Source organism: Elgaria multicarinata, chromosome 5 (assembly GCF_023053635.1).
Source record: "Elgaria multicarinata webbii isolate HBS135686 ecotype San Diego chromosome 5, rElgMul1.1.pri, whole genome shotgun sequence".
Classification (NCBI taxonomy): domain Eukaryota; kingdom Metazoa; phylum Chordata; class Lepidosauria; order Squamata; family Anguidae; genus Elgaria; species Elgaria multicarinata.
Genome location: NC_086175.1, coordinates 119,282,277 through 119,302,419, shown reverse-complemented (window position 1 = coordinate 119,302,419; position 20,143 = coordinate 119,282,277). Strand labels below are relative to the sequence as shown.

The 20,143-nt window shown below is 41.8% G+C and overlaps 1 protein-coding gene across 1 annotated transcript in view; it reads left to right on the top strand.

Moving 5' to 3' along the window:
- Nucleotides 1-20,143, top strand: part of CNTN5 (contactin 5) — a 447,440-nt gene that overhangs the window by 356,152 nt on the left and 71,145 nt on the right. Inside the window, exons 12-13 of the mRNA XM_063127114.1 lie at nt 11,869-11,996; nt 16,049-16,224. Coding sequence (XP_062983184.1) covers nt 11,869-11,996; nt 16,049-16,224 — 304 coding nt within the window. The remainder of the gene's footprint in view (nt 1-11,868; nt 11,997-16,048; nt 16,225-20,143) is intronic.

Genomic DNA, 20,143 nt, shown 5'->3' with positions numbered 1-20,143 from the left:
TTGGAATAAACCACTCAGAAGAAAACTTTCTGCTTGTTTCCTGGCTTCCACTCAACAAGTCTTAATTTACTACCTTCAGGGCTGCCACTCGATTAACGAAATCTCAGTTGATTAGTTCTCAGAGTTCAGTCTATTAATCAATTAAATTTACATTAATTTGCAATTTGAAAACATTTTCATTTTAAGTTTCTCTCTCCAAGTGTGTGTGTGTGTGTGTGTGTGTGTGTGTGTGTGTGTGTGTGTGCAGGGCCGGTGCCAGACTATTTTGCGCCTTAGGCAAGGCGAGCTACTTGCACGCACACACACACACACAAACACACACTTGTCAACTTCGATTCAGCTGTTCAAGAAAAGTTTCTGAACTATTATATTTTCCTTTTATTATGTTTTTTTCTTAAAACAGCTAATTTGTATAAAACTGTGACCCTTCAAAGGCAGTACTGCACTCCTCTGAGGTCTGCGACCTAGGCGGCTGCCTAGTTGGCCTAATAGTAGCGCCGGCCCTGTGTGTGTGTGTGTGTGTGTGATAACAGTGGTGAGGGCTAGAAAAGTGTAACATCTAGGCAGCTACTCCCATAATTTGTGAAGGTAAACTAAACTCCCCAAAATGTTCCATCCTTTATTTATTTATTTATTTATTTATTTATTTATTCATTACATTTCTATGCCACCCAATAGCCAAAGCTTTTTGAGCTGGGTATAGGAATGGGTGGACATGTGATGAATAAGCTTTTTGAGGTTCTCTGAATTCCTCCTTGTAGCTTGGTTCACTTGGTTCACATTCCTGAATGCTTGCGTCTTTTTCCCAATTGGGAAAAATAAATGTTTTCGAGAGGGAAAATGTGCATTTAGGCTAAAGTGTAAAAATTGCGGCTTTGTGGGGGAAATATGCATTTGTGCAGGTGCACACTTGCGGAAGTGCACATTTTGGAAGTATGCACTTGCATGTTTGGGAAATTACAGACATTTCCCAAGAACTGCATCCCTCCTCATGTTCAGGGTTGCAAATGGGATGTGGTCGCATGATTTGCAAACAGGAACAAAATTCCAGTACACCCCTAGCTGGGGAGCAGGCAGTACTACAGTGTGGGGAAGACAGCCAGGAGTATAGAGTTGACATGCCATAGCCAGGACTCCGTTCTACTCCTATCCAGGTATGTCACATTTATTCCAACAGCAGCATCCATACTTCATGTTGGTCACTAGCGCTTTCATGGAATGCAATATGAAGGCTGCTGTACTAATTCAAAAGCCTTTACTGATAGCTATTTAAAAACTCATAATGGTCCAGTGATCCTACACTTCCCGTATGGATTTAAAACAGATCATATTCAAAGATATGAAACCCAACCATTTTAACACGAGCAAAGTCCTCCATTTGGCTGAAAGCAGGAAATGGATTTGTGGTGCATTAATGCTGAGTCTTAGCATTTTACTTTTAGTATTCCAGTGACCTTATGGAACTACACTGAAGCATTAGGACATAATCTATTCTAAATACAAGGATGAGAAAAATCAGCTAAATGAGACATCCTAGCAATTTTGTTTTGAGCTGTGGGATTTAACCACAATCAAGTTCCTTCTAATTAGGTCAACAATATTGAAAATAACACAATTCAATACAGGATCAGACTGTCAAAAATTCATACCAGGGTGGTTGGTATCCTGGTTACCCAAGGTATTTCAGCCAAATAATAATCACCCTTAGCTCCTCTGAGCTTTAGAGGCTTATAATTCTAATATGAAAGACAGAGAAAGGAGATGGAGAGCTCGCGAGCCATTCAAGGAGAAATAAAGGTTTAAACTATTTACAAATACGTGTCTTCATTCCACATAATCTAAGCTAAAGAATATTGACAGGTTCCGTATCTAGGCTAATGTGAAATGACAGATTGCTCAGATCAGAACACCGAGAAAAGCCACAGGGTAAATGAGTCAATCCAACTTCCCAACCTGTTTTGCATCTAAAAAAAAGCCTCCATTGCTAGCATTCGGCACAAACCAATTTCATACCCCAAGTGACGATGTCAATTGAGAAAAATAGGAAACAGAACCGTTTAAGCTGCTTTTTTTCCCCTTACTCTATTTAACCTACTTGCTGACTTTGGGTTGATGCAAACCCTTTCATTATCTATTCCTTCCCCAGGTCCCTCTCCTCCTCCTCCTCCTCCTCCTCCTCCTCCTCCTCCTTCTTTTAAATGCTGTTCTACATTCATTCCCTCATTATTATTTCAACTTTTCATCTAAGGAAGCATGAGAATCAAGGTCGATTGTAAAATACTGTATGCATATATGCAACAAATTAACAGCGGAATCTGATTCATGGTTCCGTGAAAGTAGGTCCTGCTGTGCTCAGTGGGGCTGACTCACCACTAAGCGTACATAGGGTTGCAACTTGAATGAGCAAAATGCAGGGCCAACTGTGATGACCCTCCAATTGATGTCTGGAGCAATGAACAGAAACGCAATCCTTTTTAAACCCTTTCTTTGAAATTATCGTAGAAATATCCTACAGAAGGATAAGCTGGTGCCATTACAAGCAAAGACTTACAGCCCGTATTATAAATCTTGCAGGTTTGATCATTCATTCTCTGAGACGTTTCTCCTGTTGTCTCCTTGCATTCAATGTACTTTTGCTGGAGTTTCTTGTCATCTTAACTCCAGCCCCAACCTGGATTCCCACTTTGTCATGTGTTCCATCCTCCTGGAGCTCCACTGGAAAGAGGTTCCCACCTTCCAGTGTCACCGTCAACAGGCCCTCCTGTTTGCAATGCTCCATTTCAAGATGGTCCATGCAAATTAATGCCCGGCATCAACATCCTTGTACTGGATTGTTGGCATTGGCCCCATTCAGAAGACACCTTACACCACAGCTTTAATCATGGTGGTTAAACCAGAAAGCCAGGGTTTATTCAGAAGACACCTTAAACCATGGCTTTAACCATGGTGACTATTCACCATGGTTAAAGTCATGGTTTAAGGTGTCTTCCGAACACAGCCTGGCTTTCTGGCTTAACCACCGTGGTTAAAGCCGTGGTTTAAGGTGTCTTCTGAAAGGGTCGTCAAAATGATGAGGGAAAAACACTACGTGAAACTAAAAAAAGGAAGAGACGGTCTCTAGTGTTAAAAAGTAGAAAAGTTTTAATCTCTTTGTACAGATGTCTCAAATGTTTAAAAATGTATTGTTGTTACAAGACTTTTTGAATAAAAGCTCGACGTTTCAGGTCTGCTGATACTTCTTCAGGAGCTGATATAACAGAATAACATGAACTTCCAAAAAGTCCAAATGAAGCAGTCTAAAGACTTCCTTGCACAGGCAAAAAGAATGCAAGGAAGTCTTTTGACTGCTTCATTTGGACTTTTTGGAAGTTCATGTTATTCTGTTATATCAGCTCCTGAAGAAGGATCGGCAGATCCGAAACAAGCTTTTATTTAAAAAGTCTTGTAACAACAATACATTTTTAAAATGTTTGAGACATCTGTACAAAGAGATTAAAATTTTTCTACTTTTTAACACTTTTTTTGTCTTCTGAAAGGGACCAGTGTATTGTTACATTCTCCAAATGTTGTCGTTCAGCTGTAGAGCACCTTCTTTGCATACTGAGGGCCCCAGGTATGATCCCTAGCTTCTCCAGGTAGCGCTAGGAAAGTATCCTGCCTCAAACCCACAACTTGGCAAAGATAAAGATGAAGGCAGATGCACTCTTGCCTAATGTTTCTCTTGCAGTGCTGGGCTCAATGCTGCCGTCCATAGTACGTTTTAATTTCAAAAGAAAGAAAGAAAAATGGTAGGTGGGTGACTAGTGTCAGCTGCCATGTGTCCTCTGGGAGCCATGGCCCTCATTTACCCACCATTTCAGATGCTTACATTGTATCTGTTATCATTTCAAGTAGGAAGGCTGCAAGTTTGAATGCTCCTCCAGGGCTTTTAATAATCTGCAATGAGACACAAAGTGTGCAGTTTCAGGGGGGAAGTGTGCAGTTCCCCCCACCCAAAAAAAGTTGTGCAGTTAAAAATTCAAATTAGACTAAAGTTGCATGATGTTAGCTGATGTAAAAACTGATTATTATTATTATTATTATTATTAATAATAATAATAATAATAGACAGGGGTGCACAACTGTGGCCTAACCATTCCCTGGCTTGAGGCCCCCCAGCTCTCCCCTCATATGCCTTGGTCTGACCTAGCAGGTCTGCTCTTACAGAAATCTCAAACTCTCCAAAAGAATGGAAGTACCAAGTCATTTGGGCTATTGTGCCACAGTGATCGCTTAGCAGCACTGCTAGCTTGATCTTTTTCCCCCCTTTCACACAGGGATAGGGTGACCATATTTTGGAAACCAAAAAGGGGGACAACATGGTCGGCCCCCAAGGGGGCGTGTCCAGCACCAAAGGGGCGTGCCCACCCAAACATAGCCTTGGTCACATGTCTGATTTTATAGCACACATTTAAGACAAATCTGTTCTACATAGCATCTTAATGTTAAAATCACTGAAATAAAGAACAAGTGAGAGATTCAATGTATCTGAAATTAACTTCACTCACTCCTACTTTTGTAGATTTTGCTGTACTTTGAAGCTTTTGCTATGCTTTGTGTGATACAGTCTCCCCTTCCCTCAAATATCTTTTCTGACTGTATCTTCACTCATTGCAAGCTGCTGTTGTTGTTAAAAGGGTTTGCTACTGGCTGGCCAGATGGCTGGCTTTTTAAAATTTCAATTTTTTAAAAAAGCTTGTGTATAATTGTCACAAGTTTCTCTACTCTAACATTAGGGTGGGTGTTGTGGCAGTTTAACTAAAGACTGGAGATCCCCTTAATGCCAAGGGCTGAAACTGCTCAATATGCAAAACCCCAAAGAGGAGGTTTGACAACCTGAGTTTGAAGGATATGGCTCCAGCAGTTTTAAAACACAATAATTTTAAAACTTTGAACTTTTAAAAAAATCAAAAAAAAAACAATGGATGAACAGATCTGATTCAAACCTGGCATGGCTAAATCTCTCCTTAAGAGCTATCATGGTGCCGTCTTTCAGCCCTTTATCTTTTAAAAATGTCATTTTAAAAAAATAATTTTAAAACCTCAAACTTTTTTAAAAAATCCTAAAACTCAATGGATGGACAGATCTATTTCAAACTTGGCATAGCTAAAGTCCTTGTTAAGAGCAATCATGGTGCCAAGTTTCATCTCTTTATCTTTAAAAATAATATTTTTTTAAAAAAATTAAATCCTCAAATTTTAAAAAATTCCTAAAAATCAATGGATGAACAGATCTGTTTCAAATTTGGTATGGCTAAAGCTCTACCTAAAAGCTATCATGTTGCCAACTTTCAGCTCTTTATCTTTAAAAATGGTTTAAAATAATAATTTAAAAACCTCAATTTTAAAAAAATTTCTAAAAAATCAATGGATGAACAGATCTGTTTCAAATTTGGTGTGGCTAAAGCTCTACCTAAATCCTATGATGGTGTGAAGTTTCATCTCTTTATCTTTAAAAATGACGATTTAAAAAATAATTTTAAAACCTCAATTTAAAAAAAATCCTAAAAAATCAATAGATGAACGGATCTGTTTCAAATTTAGTATGACTAAAGCCCTTCATAAGAGCTACCATCATGCCAATTTTCATGTCTTTATCTTAAAAAATGACAGCGTTATAAGCATTTTTGTTAATTTCCATTAGAGCTGTTCTTTGGAAAAATCCGGATTTCCCCTCCTCCTCCCGGATTTGTCATCAAAAACCCGGACAAATCCAGGCAAATTCAGTCATGTGGTCACCCTACACAGGGATATATGACCAATGCAATCTGCAGTCAAAGTCTGAGCTTGTGAAGCAACACCCCCACACACAAAAATGCAATCAAAAAGTGTGTACATATGAAATAGGCACATGGGGGGGAAAGTACTTTTGAAAGATGTGCACAAACGTGCTTTAATCAATGGGGGAAATGCATATATTTCAAAAATGTGCACAACTGATGCATACCTTTGGAGAAAATGCAGATAAATTTTCATATGAAAAGAAAGTGGGGAACCAAAGCTTGCGATCTGCTATGGACATGAGTCAGAGTGAGCTTCAAGGTGAGATTTGGAGAACCTCAACCAGCTCAGGTCTTGCTGATTTGCACATCCCTGATTGCACTGCAGAATGACCATAGCAGGTGGCCATCAGATGGCACTGAGGTTTCTAGCCTAGCAATGTTCAGGTCATACAAAGAGCTAGTAGAAGTCCCATCTCATCCTATAAGGCTGTTAATTCTGGACTGACTCATCAGTTTGCACAACTTGCCAATCAGATGTAAGCACAGCTACTCCTCACTGGCCAATTCCTGGTCGGGATGGACGGATTGACCTGCGTCTGACTCAGGTGGATACTCGCCAAGCCACTGTGTCAATACCACTCACGGCGTCCTCTTGCGGTGCGATTTCTGGATGAAGGCTGATGGCTGCCTGGTGCTTGTTGGGCCACACAGGCACTCGAAGTGCGGGCCCATGAATGTGTCACGGCCTAGTGAGCTGGTTCCGGGGAGGTGGGGGAGCCTGACAGATCCCCAGACCTAGTCAGGTGCCTGCAACATCCCTAATTCCTGGTTTGCTTCTCTGAAGAACGGCCTTTCTGCCTCCATCCTACAAGCCCTGCCATATTTTTGTGAGAAAAAAGGAACCATTGATGGTTAAGCCAACAAAATTCCATCTGTTTTCTGTGTAAATACGCTCTGTTTAAAAGTAACGTCTCCTCCTCCTCCTCATGAGAAAAAGGCCACTTTCTCCATTTTTGCACTGTTATTACAGCTGACAAGAAAATCATATGATAAAAAATAAGGTTGATGAAATCGCTGATCTGTGTAATCTGATCCTTTTCTGTGAATAAAATAAATGTGAAGTTGCCTTTCTTAATATTTTTTTAAACAGAAGCAGCAAGGAAACTTGGCACAAATATTTGAACAACTAAAAGAGAGAAAACAAACAGCCACTTCTGTAGTATTGCAGAAAAGCAACAATTACAGGAACTTTTTGCTGTCTCCCACATGTCAAAACGTAACAAGTAAATATATCTGATTTCTGGAGGTAGTTTACATTTGCGCTGGTCATTCCTCCTGTCTGAATTTTCCATTTGAAAGTTTTATTTATTTAATTCCCCCACATCCACCCTGCCCTTCTTCTAAATGGCTGGCATAGAGAGATCTCCTTTTATTCTGACAACAGCCCTGTGAGGTCAGTTAGGTTGAGAGCTAATGGCTTGCCCAAGGCCACTCAATGTTCAGCATGGTAAGGAGACACATGGTAAGGGGAGACGTGATAGAGGTGTAGAAAACATAGATGGCATGCTCACCAGTCTCACATAAAAACATCCATATATCAAGCCATTCATCCATCTAGTTAGCCCTGGCTGAGAATTTATTTGGTTCATTTTTTGATAAGAACTTACCAATGTAAGTTCTTACTAGGGCTGTGCTCCGCTCCGATTCGGATCGTGAATCCGGAGCAGAGCGACCCGATCCGCCTCCGCCAAAGGCGGATCTGGATCAGGTCAAGGGAGCTGCGGATCGAGGAGAAGCAGTTCGCCTCCATCCAAAGCTCTGAATGCAGGTAAGTGGGGGGAGGGGGGCTGCAGATCAGGCCACGAAGCGGTTCGGGGGGGTCCGTGCACAGCCCTAGTTCTTACTGCACTACGCTATACTCCTTTAGACACTGGATGAAGTCCTTTTCTTATTTTCTCAGCATTTTAACAGTCTAGTAACTTAATTTTAACTTTGCTGTTTTAAATTTGAATTTTAAATCTGTACCAATTTCTGCATTGCTGCTCGATTTTATCCTGGTTGTGTTTTTATATTGTATTTTACAGTATGCTTTTATACTGGTTGTTTTATATTCTGGATGGTTTTTGTGGTTTTAATTTTTGTAAACCACCCAGAGAGCTTTGGCTACTGGGTGGTATAAAAATGCAATAAATAAATAAATAATATTTCAAAATTGCTTCATAAACAGGATACAATTTTTTAAAAAATAATTTTAATAATAAAAAATAATAACTTGGGACCAGGATACCTGAGAGAGCACCTTCTCCCTTACCAACCTGCCTGGTCACTGAGGTCATCCGAGGGCCTGCTCCTGGTGGTTCCACCTAGATCCATCCTCCGATTGGAATCCACCAGGGGAAGAGCCTTCAGCGTGGTGGTGCCCCTCCTGTGGAATTCCCTGCCTCTGGAGGTCAGGCAGGCTCCAACCTTGTACTCCTTTCGGTGCCTCCTGAAAACATCTTTATTCCAAGAAGCCTTTCTTTAACATGCAGCCTTGGATCTCTGTGTTGTTGTTTTTTGCTTCTTTTTAAATTTTGTTTTAACTGTTTTATTCTGTTTTTGTTTTCATTTTACCTTGTACACCGCTCCGAAAAAAAATTTCAATGAGGAGCGGTACATAAATATTCTAAATAAATAAATAATAATAATAATAATAATAATAATAATAATGTTGGAGAAAGGAAAAACTGAAAGGGCCCAGGGCTTTGAGTGATCAGCTCTTTAAAATCCCTGCATATTGGTGGTCCTGAATTAGGGTTGCCGCCTCTTTTTTCTAGGGGTGGGTGAGCTCACCTCCGCTCGCCCTGATGGGTGCTCACCCCGATGCTGCAGCTACCTGCCCCTGCTCACCGGGCCACACGAGTCTCAGAAGAAGCTCTCAAGGCTCTGGCAAGACACAAGAAGGGGAAGGGCACCATTTTGGTGCATGGATAGGCAGATGCTGATCACTCGTCAGGGCCTTGTGGGTGCTCAGATCCACATTCATGTCGACAGTGCGCAACTGGATCTGGGGGGGGGGCAGATGCCGGGGGGGGATCCGCAGAACTCCCAGACCCAGTCTTGGGCAGTTGTAGCAGCCTTAGTCACACTTCTCATCTTTAACAAGTTGTTTAAAATGGATATTGTTGTTTTTAAAAAACTTTTGCTGGCTTTAAACTTTGTGTATCTGTTTTTAATGTTCATTGTTTTTAACTTTTGTAAACCGCCCAGAGAGCTTCGGCTATGGGGCGGTATATAAATGTAATAAATAAATAACAGCTACACGTCAGGCAGGTACGACATGAGTATCTGCATGCTGTATCTACTGAATTTCACCAGGGCAGATGGGTGAGAACACAATTTTAGTGTGTTTTAGGTAGCAATTTAGCAAAATGTGCAAAGTTCTTAAATTCAGGATCGAAAGAAATTGAGACTTAGGCCAGATCTACACCTAGCAGGATACTGCACTACGAAAGCAGTATATAAAAGGCAGGAGCCACACTACTGCTTTATAACAGTATTGAAGTGCACTAAAAACAGTTGGGGGCCCTTGACACATACCATATACCGCTTCAATACCTCTTTCATACTGCTATATCCTACTTGTTGTGGCTCCTGCCTTTTAGATACGGCTTTCATAGTGCAATATCCTGCTTGGTGTGGATTAGGCCTGAAAGAATTAAAATGCGGCAGGAAGTGAAACTGACAAATAGGTCCATCTCTACATCTAACGTGTCCTCTGACAGGCAGTAGCTCTCAGAGGCATTCTGCTGAGGTATTTCCCAGTCCTAGTCCTGACATCCTTTCAGTGGAGGTGGAGACTGGCATCTTACGCATGCAAAGCACATGTTCCTTCACTGAGCGCTCTCTCGCTCTCGCTCTCTCCAACACTTTCGTGCCTGGCAACAGTCAATCATGCCTTCATAACCCTGAGGTTAGATTACTGTAATGCTCCATAATGGGACCCAACAAGAAAATGTATGCAACGTGATTAGATGGAAAGGACTTGGTTGTCAACTCTTCGCACTCTTGTAATCCATCCCTCACCCTCCACATGTAACATGCAGCGCACAGCCCGCCAGACCTTTCCATGCCCCCAGATTTGCTTTGACACCTATTTACCCTATCTGTTGAATTGCTACGAACAGGGACCGAATTCACATTTCAAGTAAATGGTAGCCCATTTTTCATGACAATGGGACTTCCTTCAGCCAATAAATCTTATAAACTGCACACAACAACAAAGCCGTAATTTATTTTTCCTCAATGGGGTCATATAGTATATTCTTTTGATGTGGAAAACCCTGACAGATTCTGGATCAGCTTTTGTTTTGTTGGAAAATAGCTCCTGATTCTGCAGCAGAGACAATCAATCCATCAAAAAGGGGGTGAGAGAGACAGGGATGGAGATTTCATGACATGTGGATGACATCATGATCACCTGCTAGGATACGCTACCTCTAAAGAACCACCTTTCCCCAAGGGATGTCCTGTCCATCATTAGAAATCAGCCCTTCTGGGGCTTGACAGACCCACTACCCACCCGGCTCAGTTTGCAATTGCAAGCCAAGCCACATGGGTTTTTACTGAAAATCCAGAAGTAGTAGTACTATTATTGGTTGTTGTTTTTTACATTTGTTCAAATTGCAGCTGCAAATTGGGTAATTTTGTGGCCATAATTTGTGCAAATTGGAGTTGCAATTATGGCCACATAAGTGTCCACTAATGCCTGACTCTTAAGTGTGGATGGTGCTGTTTTAGCTATGTAAGCACTGGCTCTGAGCTCTGATTATCAGAAATAGAGGGAACAATTTGTCCGGACTTCAGTTCATCTTTTGCTAACTGGCCTGCCTCGATCTGCAGCAAATTGGACCAGCTAACAGATTTTCAGGTGTGTGTGGTTTTTTTTTAAAAAAAATGAGCAAATTATGATTTGAGCAAATTTGCATAATCTGTGCAATTTATGGTGCAGATTGCACATATTATGCAAACTCTGGCTGTAATTTGTGCAAATTGCAATCATAATTTGTACAAATTATGCAAATTTGCTCAAGTCACAGGCACCACTCACACAAAAAATACCCAAGATTCCCCAGAGTACAGGAAGAATCTGTGGAGTGGCTCGTAAACATGAACAGTGCCTGGTGCACTGCAGAACTCCAATGGGCCAGATTTCCTGGTCACAAGCATCCCTACACTGTACAAAATGAGGGTTGTGGCGGAGGAGGGATCCCACACAACCCTATTATGTTCAGGAATAGTCCCACGCTGCTTATACACTTTAATTCTACCCTTAGTTCTGCTGACTTCATTTAGATAATGTGCTGGATAAGTATAATAAATGAAAATAATATGCATTAGTAGCTGGATCTCATTTTCATCTTTGTGCTGCTCTGGCCTAGAATGTCCTATAAATCATCTTTTGGCTATATACAACTAATTTTCACTTATTTCCCCATCTGCACTTACCTCTTACCAGTATTTTATTATTATTATTATTATTATTATTATTATTATTATTATTATTATTATTAATTTGTTTTTTAAGGTCGGTATTAGATTCTAGTTCAGCCTTCCTCAACCTGGGGCGCTCCAGATGTGTTGGACTGCATCTCCCAGAATGCCCCAGCCTGGCTGGGGCATTCTGGGAGTTGTAGTCCAACACATCTGGAGCACCCCAGGTTGAGGAAGGCTGTTCTAGTTGGACAGCTGGTGCATAATACTAACACATCTTTTGATGATAAAAAAAAATCTGAAAGGCAGGTATATTTTTGAAACAACAACAGCAATAACAAAAACACCTCATTACACTTTTACCCTTTGTAGTTTTAAAAGATGAGTCCTCTTGTTTGAGGATTTGGGACCTTTTTGTATCACAGAAGGCGAGGCAGTTACATGAGTTTATTTCAGCTGTATTTAAAAAGACCGGCAGATTCAATTGGCATTGGCATTATTCTTCGGAAACATCAACAGGCATCCATAATTATATTTATGAGGCTGACAAAAAATGACTTGACTGCACTTGTCTGCATTTGCGATAATTTTGCATATGCTATTTCAGGATAAAAACCTTTTTTATAATTTTCAGGATAACTGTTCTTCCAGATGGGAGCCTGCGGATCCTGAATGCCTCCAAATCCGATGAGGGAAGATACGTGTGCCGGGGAGAAAACGTATTTGGTTCAGCAGAAATAGCAGCTTCTGTGTTTGTTAAAGGTGAGAGATACCGAGAGAGAACTGACTTGGCTACACAAAGGATGCTGCTTTAATGGTTGTAACCCCCTAACTGGCTAGGGCAGCTCTAGACAACCTGTGACTTGCTAAGGACTATGTTGGCTGCCATTTATGTATGATGCCTCTCAAAGGCCTGGCCCTTCCATTAGGAGGAGTGGGCTGGCTGTCTCAAGTGAAAGAAAGAACAAAGAGCAAGGCGACAGGAGCGGGCGGAGGAAACATGGGGCCTGCTCCTGTTGGACTCCCCTCCTTCGGGAGCAAGACAATTCTATCAGCCCTGTTGCCAGTCTACTTAATCTCTCTCTCTCTCTCTCTCTCTCTCTCTCTCTCTCTCTCTCTCTCTCTCTCTCTCTCTTTCTCTCTCTCTCTCTCTTTTCCCTCTTCCCTCCTGAACTCCTTTTCCTTGTGTGTCATGTCTTTATTAGACTGTAAGCCTGAGGGCAGGGACTGTCTTTTTTGCTAAGTGATTGTAAGCTGCTCCGAAAGCCATTTGGCTGAGAAGCGGGGTATAAATATGATAAATAAAATAATAAATAAGTGGCAGAGGTCAGCATGGAGCAGTGGCGAGTTGTTGGAGGAGAGGAGTGTGTGTGCCACACAGTCTGCCTTACACTCACTTAAGCTAGTCTGCTGCTTTCCAGTGCAGTACAGGACTTTGACCCTGTTCAGAAAACACACTAAGGCCCATTGAGATGACTTTGACCACAGCTAGACCTAAGGTTTATCCTGGGATCATCCAGGGTTCGCCCCTGCCTGAGCACTGGATCCCCTGTGTGTCACCTAGATGAACAGGTTTGACCCCTGGACGATCCAGGGATAAACCTTAGGTCTAGCTATGGCCACTGAGAGCTCTGTGGTTAGCTTAACCATGCTTAGGGTGACCATATGAAAAGGAGGACAGGGCTCCTGTATATTTAAGAATTGCATAGAAAAGGGGATTTCAGCAGGTGTCATTTGTATATATGGAGAACCTGGTGAAATTCCCTCTTCATCACTACATTTTAGCTGCAGGAGCTATACTAGAGTGACCAGATTTAAAAGAGGGCAGGGAACCTGCAGCTTTAACTGTTGTGATGAAGAGGGAATTTCACCAGGTTCTCCATATATACAAATGACACCTGCTGAAATTCCCTTTCCCATGCAACTCTTAAAGATACAGGAGCCCTGTCCTCCTTTTCATATGGTCACCCTAACCATGCTTCTATGTGGTTACCACTAACTCTCACACACAACACCACTACCCTATCCAATTCCCAGTTTCCTTAATCACACACTATCCACAAAGAAATTAGATGAGCGCCTGAGTCCTCCAAATGCTCTGCCCCGTATCCCATCAGCCCTTGTGCCGAGAGAGCCAGCAGTTTCACAATTTAGGTTATTTAAGCCCCTCTATACTGCTAGCTCTATGATTTCTGCCCCTTAACTACAGCTGCGTGTCAGACGGCACCTTAAGCCAAAGTTAGTGCTGCTAACCCTGCTGCAGAACATGGTTAGTGAAGCCTAACACAGTGTGGTTAGCAGAGGCACCTGGTTTAGGAAAACGCAAGTCAGATGACACCATTAACCCTGCTGCTTAACCAAAAACTCTTAACCAGCATGGTTAATGGTGTTGTCAGAATGGGGCCTTAGCCATGGTGGTTAAGAGTTTTGAGCTAACCATAATGGCTTAGCATGTTGTATGAATGGTGTTTTTCATAAAAACATAAAAATATCAGAAGTGCCCTGTTGGATCAGACCAAGGGTCCATCTAGTCCAGCACTCTGTTCACACAGCGGCCAATCAGCTGTCGGCCAGGGACCAACAAAGCAGGACACAATGCAGCAGCACCCTGCCACCCATGTTCAGTGCACCCAGGCTTACAGCCTCAGATACTGGAGGTTGCACATAGCCGTCAGGGCTAGTAGCCATTGACAGCCTTCTCATCTAGGAATTTATCCAACCTCCTTTTAAAGCCATCCAAATTGGTGGTCATCACTACATCTTGTGGTAGTGCGATGACCCCGGGTTCCAGTATTATGGAAGAGAAGAAGGAGAAAAATGTCTCCCTATCCACATTCTCCACACTATGCATAATTTTGTACACCTCTATTGCCTATCACCCCTTAGCCTCCTTTTTTCCAAGCTAAACAATCCCAGTTATTATAGCCTTCCCTCATAGGGGAGATGCTGTAGCCTCTTAATCATTCTAGTTGCCCTTTTCTGTACTTTTTCCATCTTTATTATATCCGTTTTTAGGTGTGGTGACCAGAACTGTACACAATATGCTAAGTGTGTTCACACCATAGATTTGTATAAAGGCAGTATGATACTGGCAGTTTTATTCTCAGTTCCTTTTCTTATAATGCCTAACATGGAGTTTGCCTTCTTTACAGTGGCCACACACTGGGTGGACATTTTCATCGATCTTTCCTAACCATGGCAGCTACGTAACCACAGTTTATCACCAGTGTTGAAGTAATGTTCAACTAACTGCCAGTCTATTTGTAGATAGAAAGTGGGTGGATCATCTTTGCCTTCTACCTTAGGCACCAAAATATCTCAGGACAGCCCTTCAGTGTTGGCTAGCTAGGAGAGCAAAATTGTCAAGGGTGAGGGAGCTTGTCAACTACTTCACTGTTCACGACACATGGCTGATTTGGTGGGTTGGGGTCGAATGCATCTGATATTAATAGGTGGTTGGCAGTTCTTCCTAGTGGTTAGCACCTGCTTTCACAATAGGATAAACCTTACCCCTGTTATGGGTAAGGTTTTGCTTTTGTTTCTTTGTATTAGAGAAACTATGGGAGGAGGGAGGACTTTGGCCTGGTTCCTCCTGAGGGTCCTGGGTGTGTTATTTACCATGCAGTCAGGCATGATCACTCCTTCACACTTAATCATGATTGTGGCAGGGACAAATAGGGACTTGTCTTTCCTGTGTAAAACATACAGCAGCTCAGAGAGCAATCCTATAGTCCTTGGGTGAGTGTCCCAGGGACTACTTGATGGTTCGGAAAACTGTTTCCAAGATTGGAAGCAGCCCTCAGACCTCGAAAGGGTGGGGTGGAAATCTGACCTCCAATCCTGACTCCTTGGAAAGAACCTTGACAGGTACCTCTCCAAGGTCAAAATCTCATGTATCCAAACAAGGGAGCATTCTGTTAGATGGGGAGAGGAGGAGACTGGAGAAACCAGGATATGTTACTCTGAGCCTCTTCCAGCCTCCTTCCCTTCCCTTTCCTTCCAAAGTACTTTCTCTAGTCTGGCTGAAAAGTCTGTTCAGCAAAAATGTAGGAGATCAGAACACCCGGAGGGAAAGATCGCCTCTGCTGCTCCTCCCGCTCTGCCGGCTTCAGCCCAGCAGGGCGTCGGAATCTCAGAAGCCTCCAAGTTTGGGGGCTTCTTAGCAGCAAGGATGCAGTCCGTAGCCTCAATGTATTTTGGGGGCGCCAATTAGTTTCTGGCCAAAGTACAAAGTGTTGGTGATTACCTTTAAAGCCCTACATGGTTTGTGTCCAGGTTACCTGCAGGATCACCTTCTCCTGTACAATCTGCCCCACACACTCAGGTCCTCTGTGGAGAACTTACTTCAGTCAGCCAAAACTAGGCTGACAATTGTTACCCAGAGGACCTTCTCTTCTGCCGCTCCCAGAGTGTGGAATGGCCTGCCAGAGGAGATTCGTCAACTTAACTCTCTCTCTTTCCGAGTTTGAGACAGCTATAAAGACTAGCCTCTTCCAGATGAATTTTAAATGAAGGATTTTAAGATGTTTTGATTGTTATTTTGATATTGTATTGGTTTTTTATATGCCCTTTTAATTAATTTTATGTGTTTGATTTATATTGTGGTGTTGTACTAAAGTTGTTCCCTGCCTCGATCCAAAGGGAGAGGTGGGTAAGAAATGTTGTTATTTTCCTAGCCCTTGTTTTTGCTTCTTGGGAAGAGCATCAAAAAGTTCAGACATAACTCATGACAACTGTGTATACAGAGGGTGTGTGTGTGTGTGTTGCTATTATAACCTAGCACTGCATGCCATTGATTCTTTTTGTCTCTTTAGAGCCTACCAAGATAGACCTGACTCCAAAGAGGACAGAGCTAACCGTGGGGGAAAGCATTGTCCTCAGCTGCAAAGCTCTTCATGACCCCACCTTAGAGGTCATGTTCCACTGGACTCTGAATGGGCAGCCTATCGATTTCGAGAAAGAAGGAGGACACTTTGAAAGCATCAGGGCGGTGAGCATGGCTTAAAATCCATTTCCTTTGGAAAAATCTAAAAGAAAACTCACTGCCAGTGAAGCCTTTTCTTCACTGCAAAATTTCAAACATGACTGAAAGAAATGTAATTACACTCAAGGTATTAAAAAAAGAAAAAAAGGAAGGAAGGAAGAAATGTTAGCTCACGGAATTAAGTATCTCATTTGAGTTAATTGAAGCATGGGGATATTTGCTCTAGTCAAGAAGAGAATAGCCATGAATCATATGGCATGGCTATTGGTGAGACATTCATGAGTCTAGGGAGAAAGATTATTATTATTATTAGTAGTAGTAGTAGTAGTAGTAGTAGTAGTAGTATTTTAAGAAGATGGTCCTTTGAGTACACACTTATATGTTTCTGGTCTGCATTAAACTAGTTTAAACAAGAGATATTAATAGAAACCAGGTTATCTTTGATTAGTTGTTACAGGAGCCAACGGCAAATCTCAGTCAATGCTATGCATGTACTTAATTTACTTTGATTTATTTTGTATTATTCTGTGTAGTCAGAAAAATTGCAATCCAATATTTTAATAAGTAAGCTAAGTATTATTATTTTTAAAAAAATATCCAAATACAATAATTATAATTGATTAAATTAACTGGAATGATTTATTATTATTATTATTATTATTATTATTATTATTATTATTATTATTATTAATTTATATAGCACCATCAATGTACATGGTGCTGTACAGAGTAAAACAGTAAATAGCAAGGCCCTGCCGCATAGGCTTACAATCTAATAAAATCATAGTAAAACAATAAGGAGGGGAAGAGAATGCCAACAGGCACAGGGTAGGGTTAAAGGCAGATTATTAATATAAGGTTATTGAATCAATGGACCACCTTTAGTAATAAGTCCCAATTCAACTCAAGGCATGCACAACTAGCCCCATGTAACTAGTGATCCTAGTTAGGAATATACATTGAGAAATGCATACATCCAGCGCACAATACACATTGTCCTTGGGCGTCCTTGGGTATGTTGGGCAAAGCCAGTGTCAAGGGTAGGGATGGCTGGAAAACTCCCAAGGGCTGACACCCAAGCTGGGAGCCCACTGACAAGAGCCCAGTGTACCTGCTCCTCCTCTTCACCATTGCATGCTGCTTGTTGACCTGCCTCTCACCCTGGCCAACAGTGGTGGTGAGAGGCCTCTGTCCATCAAGCAAACAAGTAGTAGCAATGATGAGAAAGAGTGAGGAACAATAGCAACTGGTGACAATGTTCATGAGAAGGTAGACTCCCACAGACAGAGAGAGCTGATTGAGGTTGTCTTGTCCAAGACCCTCCAAAACCTGGGGCCAGCATTGATGTTGAGTATGGTTCATGACACAGTTGAAACAGGGATATTTTAAAGCTTGAAACACCTGCTGGTTCTATGCCTGAATTGAGAGTGCAGACTTGTAATCCCCCATAATCCTTTGCAACATGCAAAGCTTCCATGACAGAGGGACAGGGGTGCTTCAGCTGGGGAAAAAAAAGATATGAAAAGGAAGTTTTAAAAACATTCTCCTACCATATCTCTCCTATTTTACTTGTTATAAAATCCAGCTAAAATTCTCTTGTAGAAACAATTCCATTAAAAACAAAACAAAAAGAAGAAGCCAGAAGCTGAAATAAAGTCCTGTGGGCAGCAAGGTCCATGAAAAGATGAGTCACTCATAAAAAAGAAAGGAAAGAACATCACTAGTCCGAAAATGCTGTACTAACTAAGTAGAAATTTTTGTGGTTTCAGGCAATACTTATTAAAACATTCTTTTCAAAGATATAGACATGTTTGCACTTAACATGTTTTAATTGGCGAATTTCTGCTAAATAAATGTTGTGAGTCATCTTGATGGTACATGACCACTTTGCCCATGAGAGAGAAAGACGAAAAGGTCCATTCTTTTTGAGATAACTTTTAACATTATCCCACCTTCCCACCTTCACCTCTGTGTGATCAGAGTTCTGTTTTGCATGGAGGCCTACAGGGTTATAGCTGTACACAGGTATGCCCTCCCCTTCATACAATAGGTGCAGACACCTGCAGGGGATAACTGATGCGAATTTTAGGGGTGGATGGATGGACTCATCTGCGTCCGGCTCAATCAGATGCTCACTAAGCTATGGGAGCTTCTTCACAGCTCTGGGAGAGCCCAATGAGGCTGTGAGCCCATCTACCCTGGTCCAGAGCCTCCAGTGTTGTGCAAAGTGGAGGCTCCGGAAATTGCATATCTCCTACTTTGCGTAAATGGGGCCTTTACGACTGTCATTTACGCAATGTAGGAGATACACAATTTCCAGAGTGCTTGAGAAGAAGTGCTTCGGAAGGAGGAGGGTGCATGGCAAACTCATTCATGAAGAGCTTGAGCCTATGCTCGCTCTGGATTATTTCCTCGTACGCATCTAATAGGATTGTACTGAGTACAACAGCAGCTCTCAACATGTAGTCCTACTGATTCTCCTGTAGTTACCAGACTGTGTACAGCTGTAACCCTGTAGGCCTCCATGCAAAACAGAATTCTGATCACACGGAGGTGAAGGAGGGAAGGTGGAACCCAGAAGAGAAGAGAAAGAAATGGAATCAAGCCATGGAATCAAGCGGGATAAATCCGATAATGCAGCTTTCTCCAACCTGGTTCCTCCAGATGTTTTGGACTTCCATGTCATCAGCCCCCAGCCACCATGGCCAGTGGTCAAGAATGGTGGGATTCATAGCCCAAAACATCTGGAGAGCCCAGGGTTTGGGAAGACTCCTGTAAAGGGTGGATATAGAGTGTGTCATCAATGCATGAGAAGGGTGTTCCTATGCACACACCACCTTAGATGATGTCTTTGGGATAGATAATAACAGTTCTTCATCTTCTTCTTTACTGCAGCCTTCTCTTTCAAGAGCCATTAATAAGGGCCAGTTTATATATTTATCAGAATCAAGGAATAATGCATTATTATTATTATTATTATTATTATTATTATTATTATTATTATTGTGCCACTTCAGCAGCCGTCTGGGTGTTACATGCTTGAATATTCCACCACAGTGGGGGGGGGGGATTCTGCTCATAGAATCTCAGAGGAAAAGCAAAGTTCTCTCTCCATCATAGGAATGTTTTATAGAAAAATTTTGAACTGCACAGTGACATGTGATTGTATTTTTTTTAATATTTAATGTTTTAAACTTAGGTGAACCACCCAGAGAGCTTTGGCTATGGGGCAGTAAAAATAATAATAATAATAATAATAATAATAATAATAATAATAATAATAATAATTTGGGCATGAAGCATGCCCCGTTACAGCACACATGTGCATTTTCTTTGCATGTGAGTAGAGAGCCAGCTTGGTGTAGTGGCTAAAGTTTTGGACTGGGAGTTGGGAGATCCAGGTTCTAGTCCCCCCTCAGCCATGGAAACCCATTGGGAGTCTCAGCCTAACCTACCTCACAGGGTTGTTGTTGTGAGGTTAAAACAGAGAGGAGGAGGATTATGTACACTGCCTTGGGTTCCCTGGAGGAAAAAAGGTGGGATATAAATGCAATAAATGCTCAAGTTTTGGAATAAATAAATAAATAAATAAATAAATAAATAAATAAATAAATAGAAATGTCCATCGCTGGGAAATCCGTCCCCTTTGGGATTCGCCAGATTTCTGCGGTGCCTTTGGCTTAGCTTGCGTTTGTGAGCCGAGACATGGGTTTTCCCCAAAGTCTGGGGACTTTTTCTGGGAGGTTGGGAGGAGGAGCAGAACTTTATGCAAATTGTGCCCTTAATTGGTGTAACTTTAAAAATATGGAAAATCCGCTAGCTGGCCCAACTCACTGCAAGCAGAATTCAGCTAGTTAACAGAAGGCTGAACAAAGTCCGAGGGGGGCTGAGTCAATAAAAGCTTGTCGAATACACACACACACAC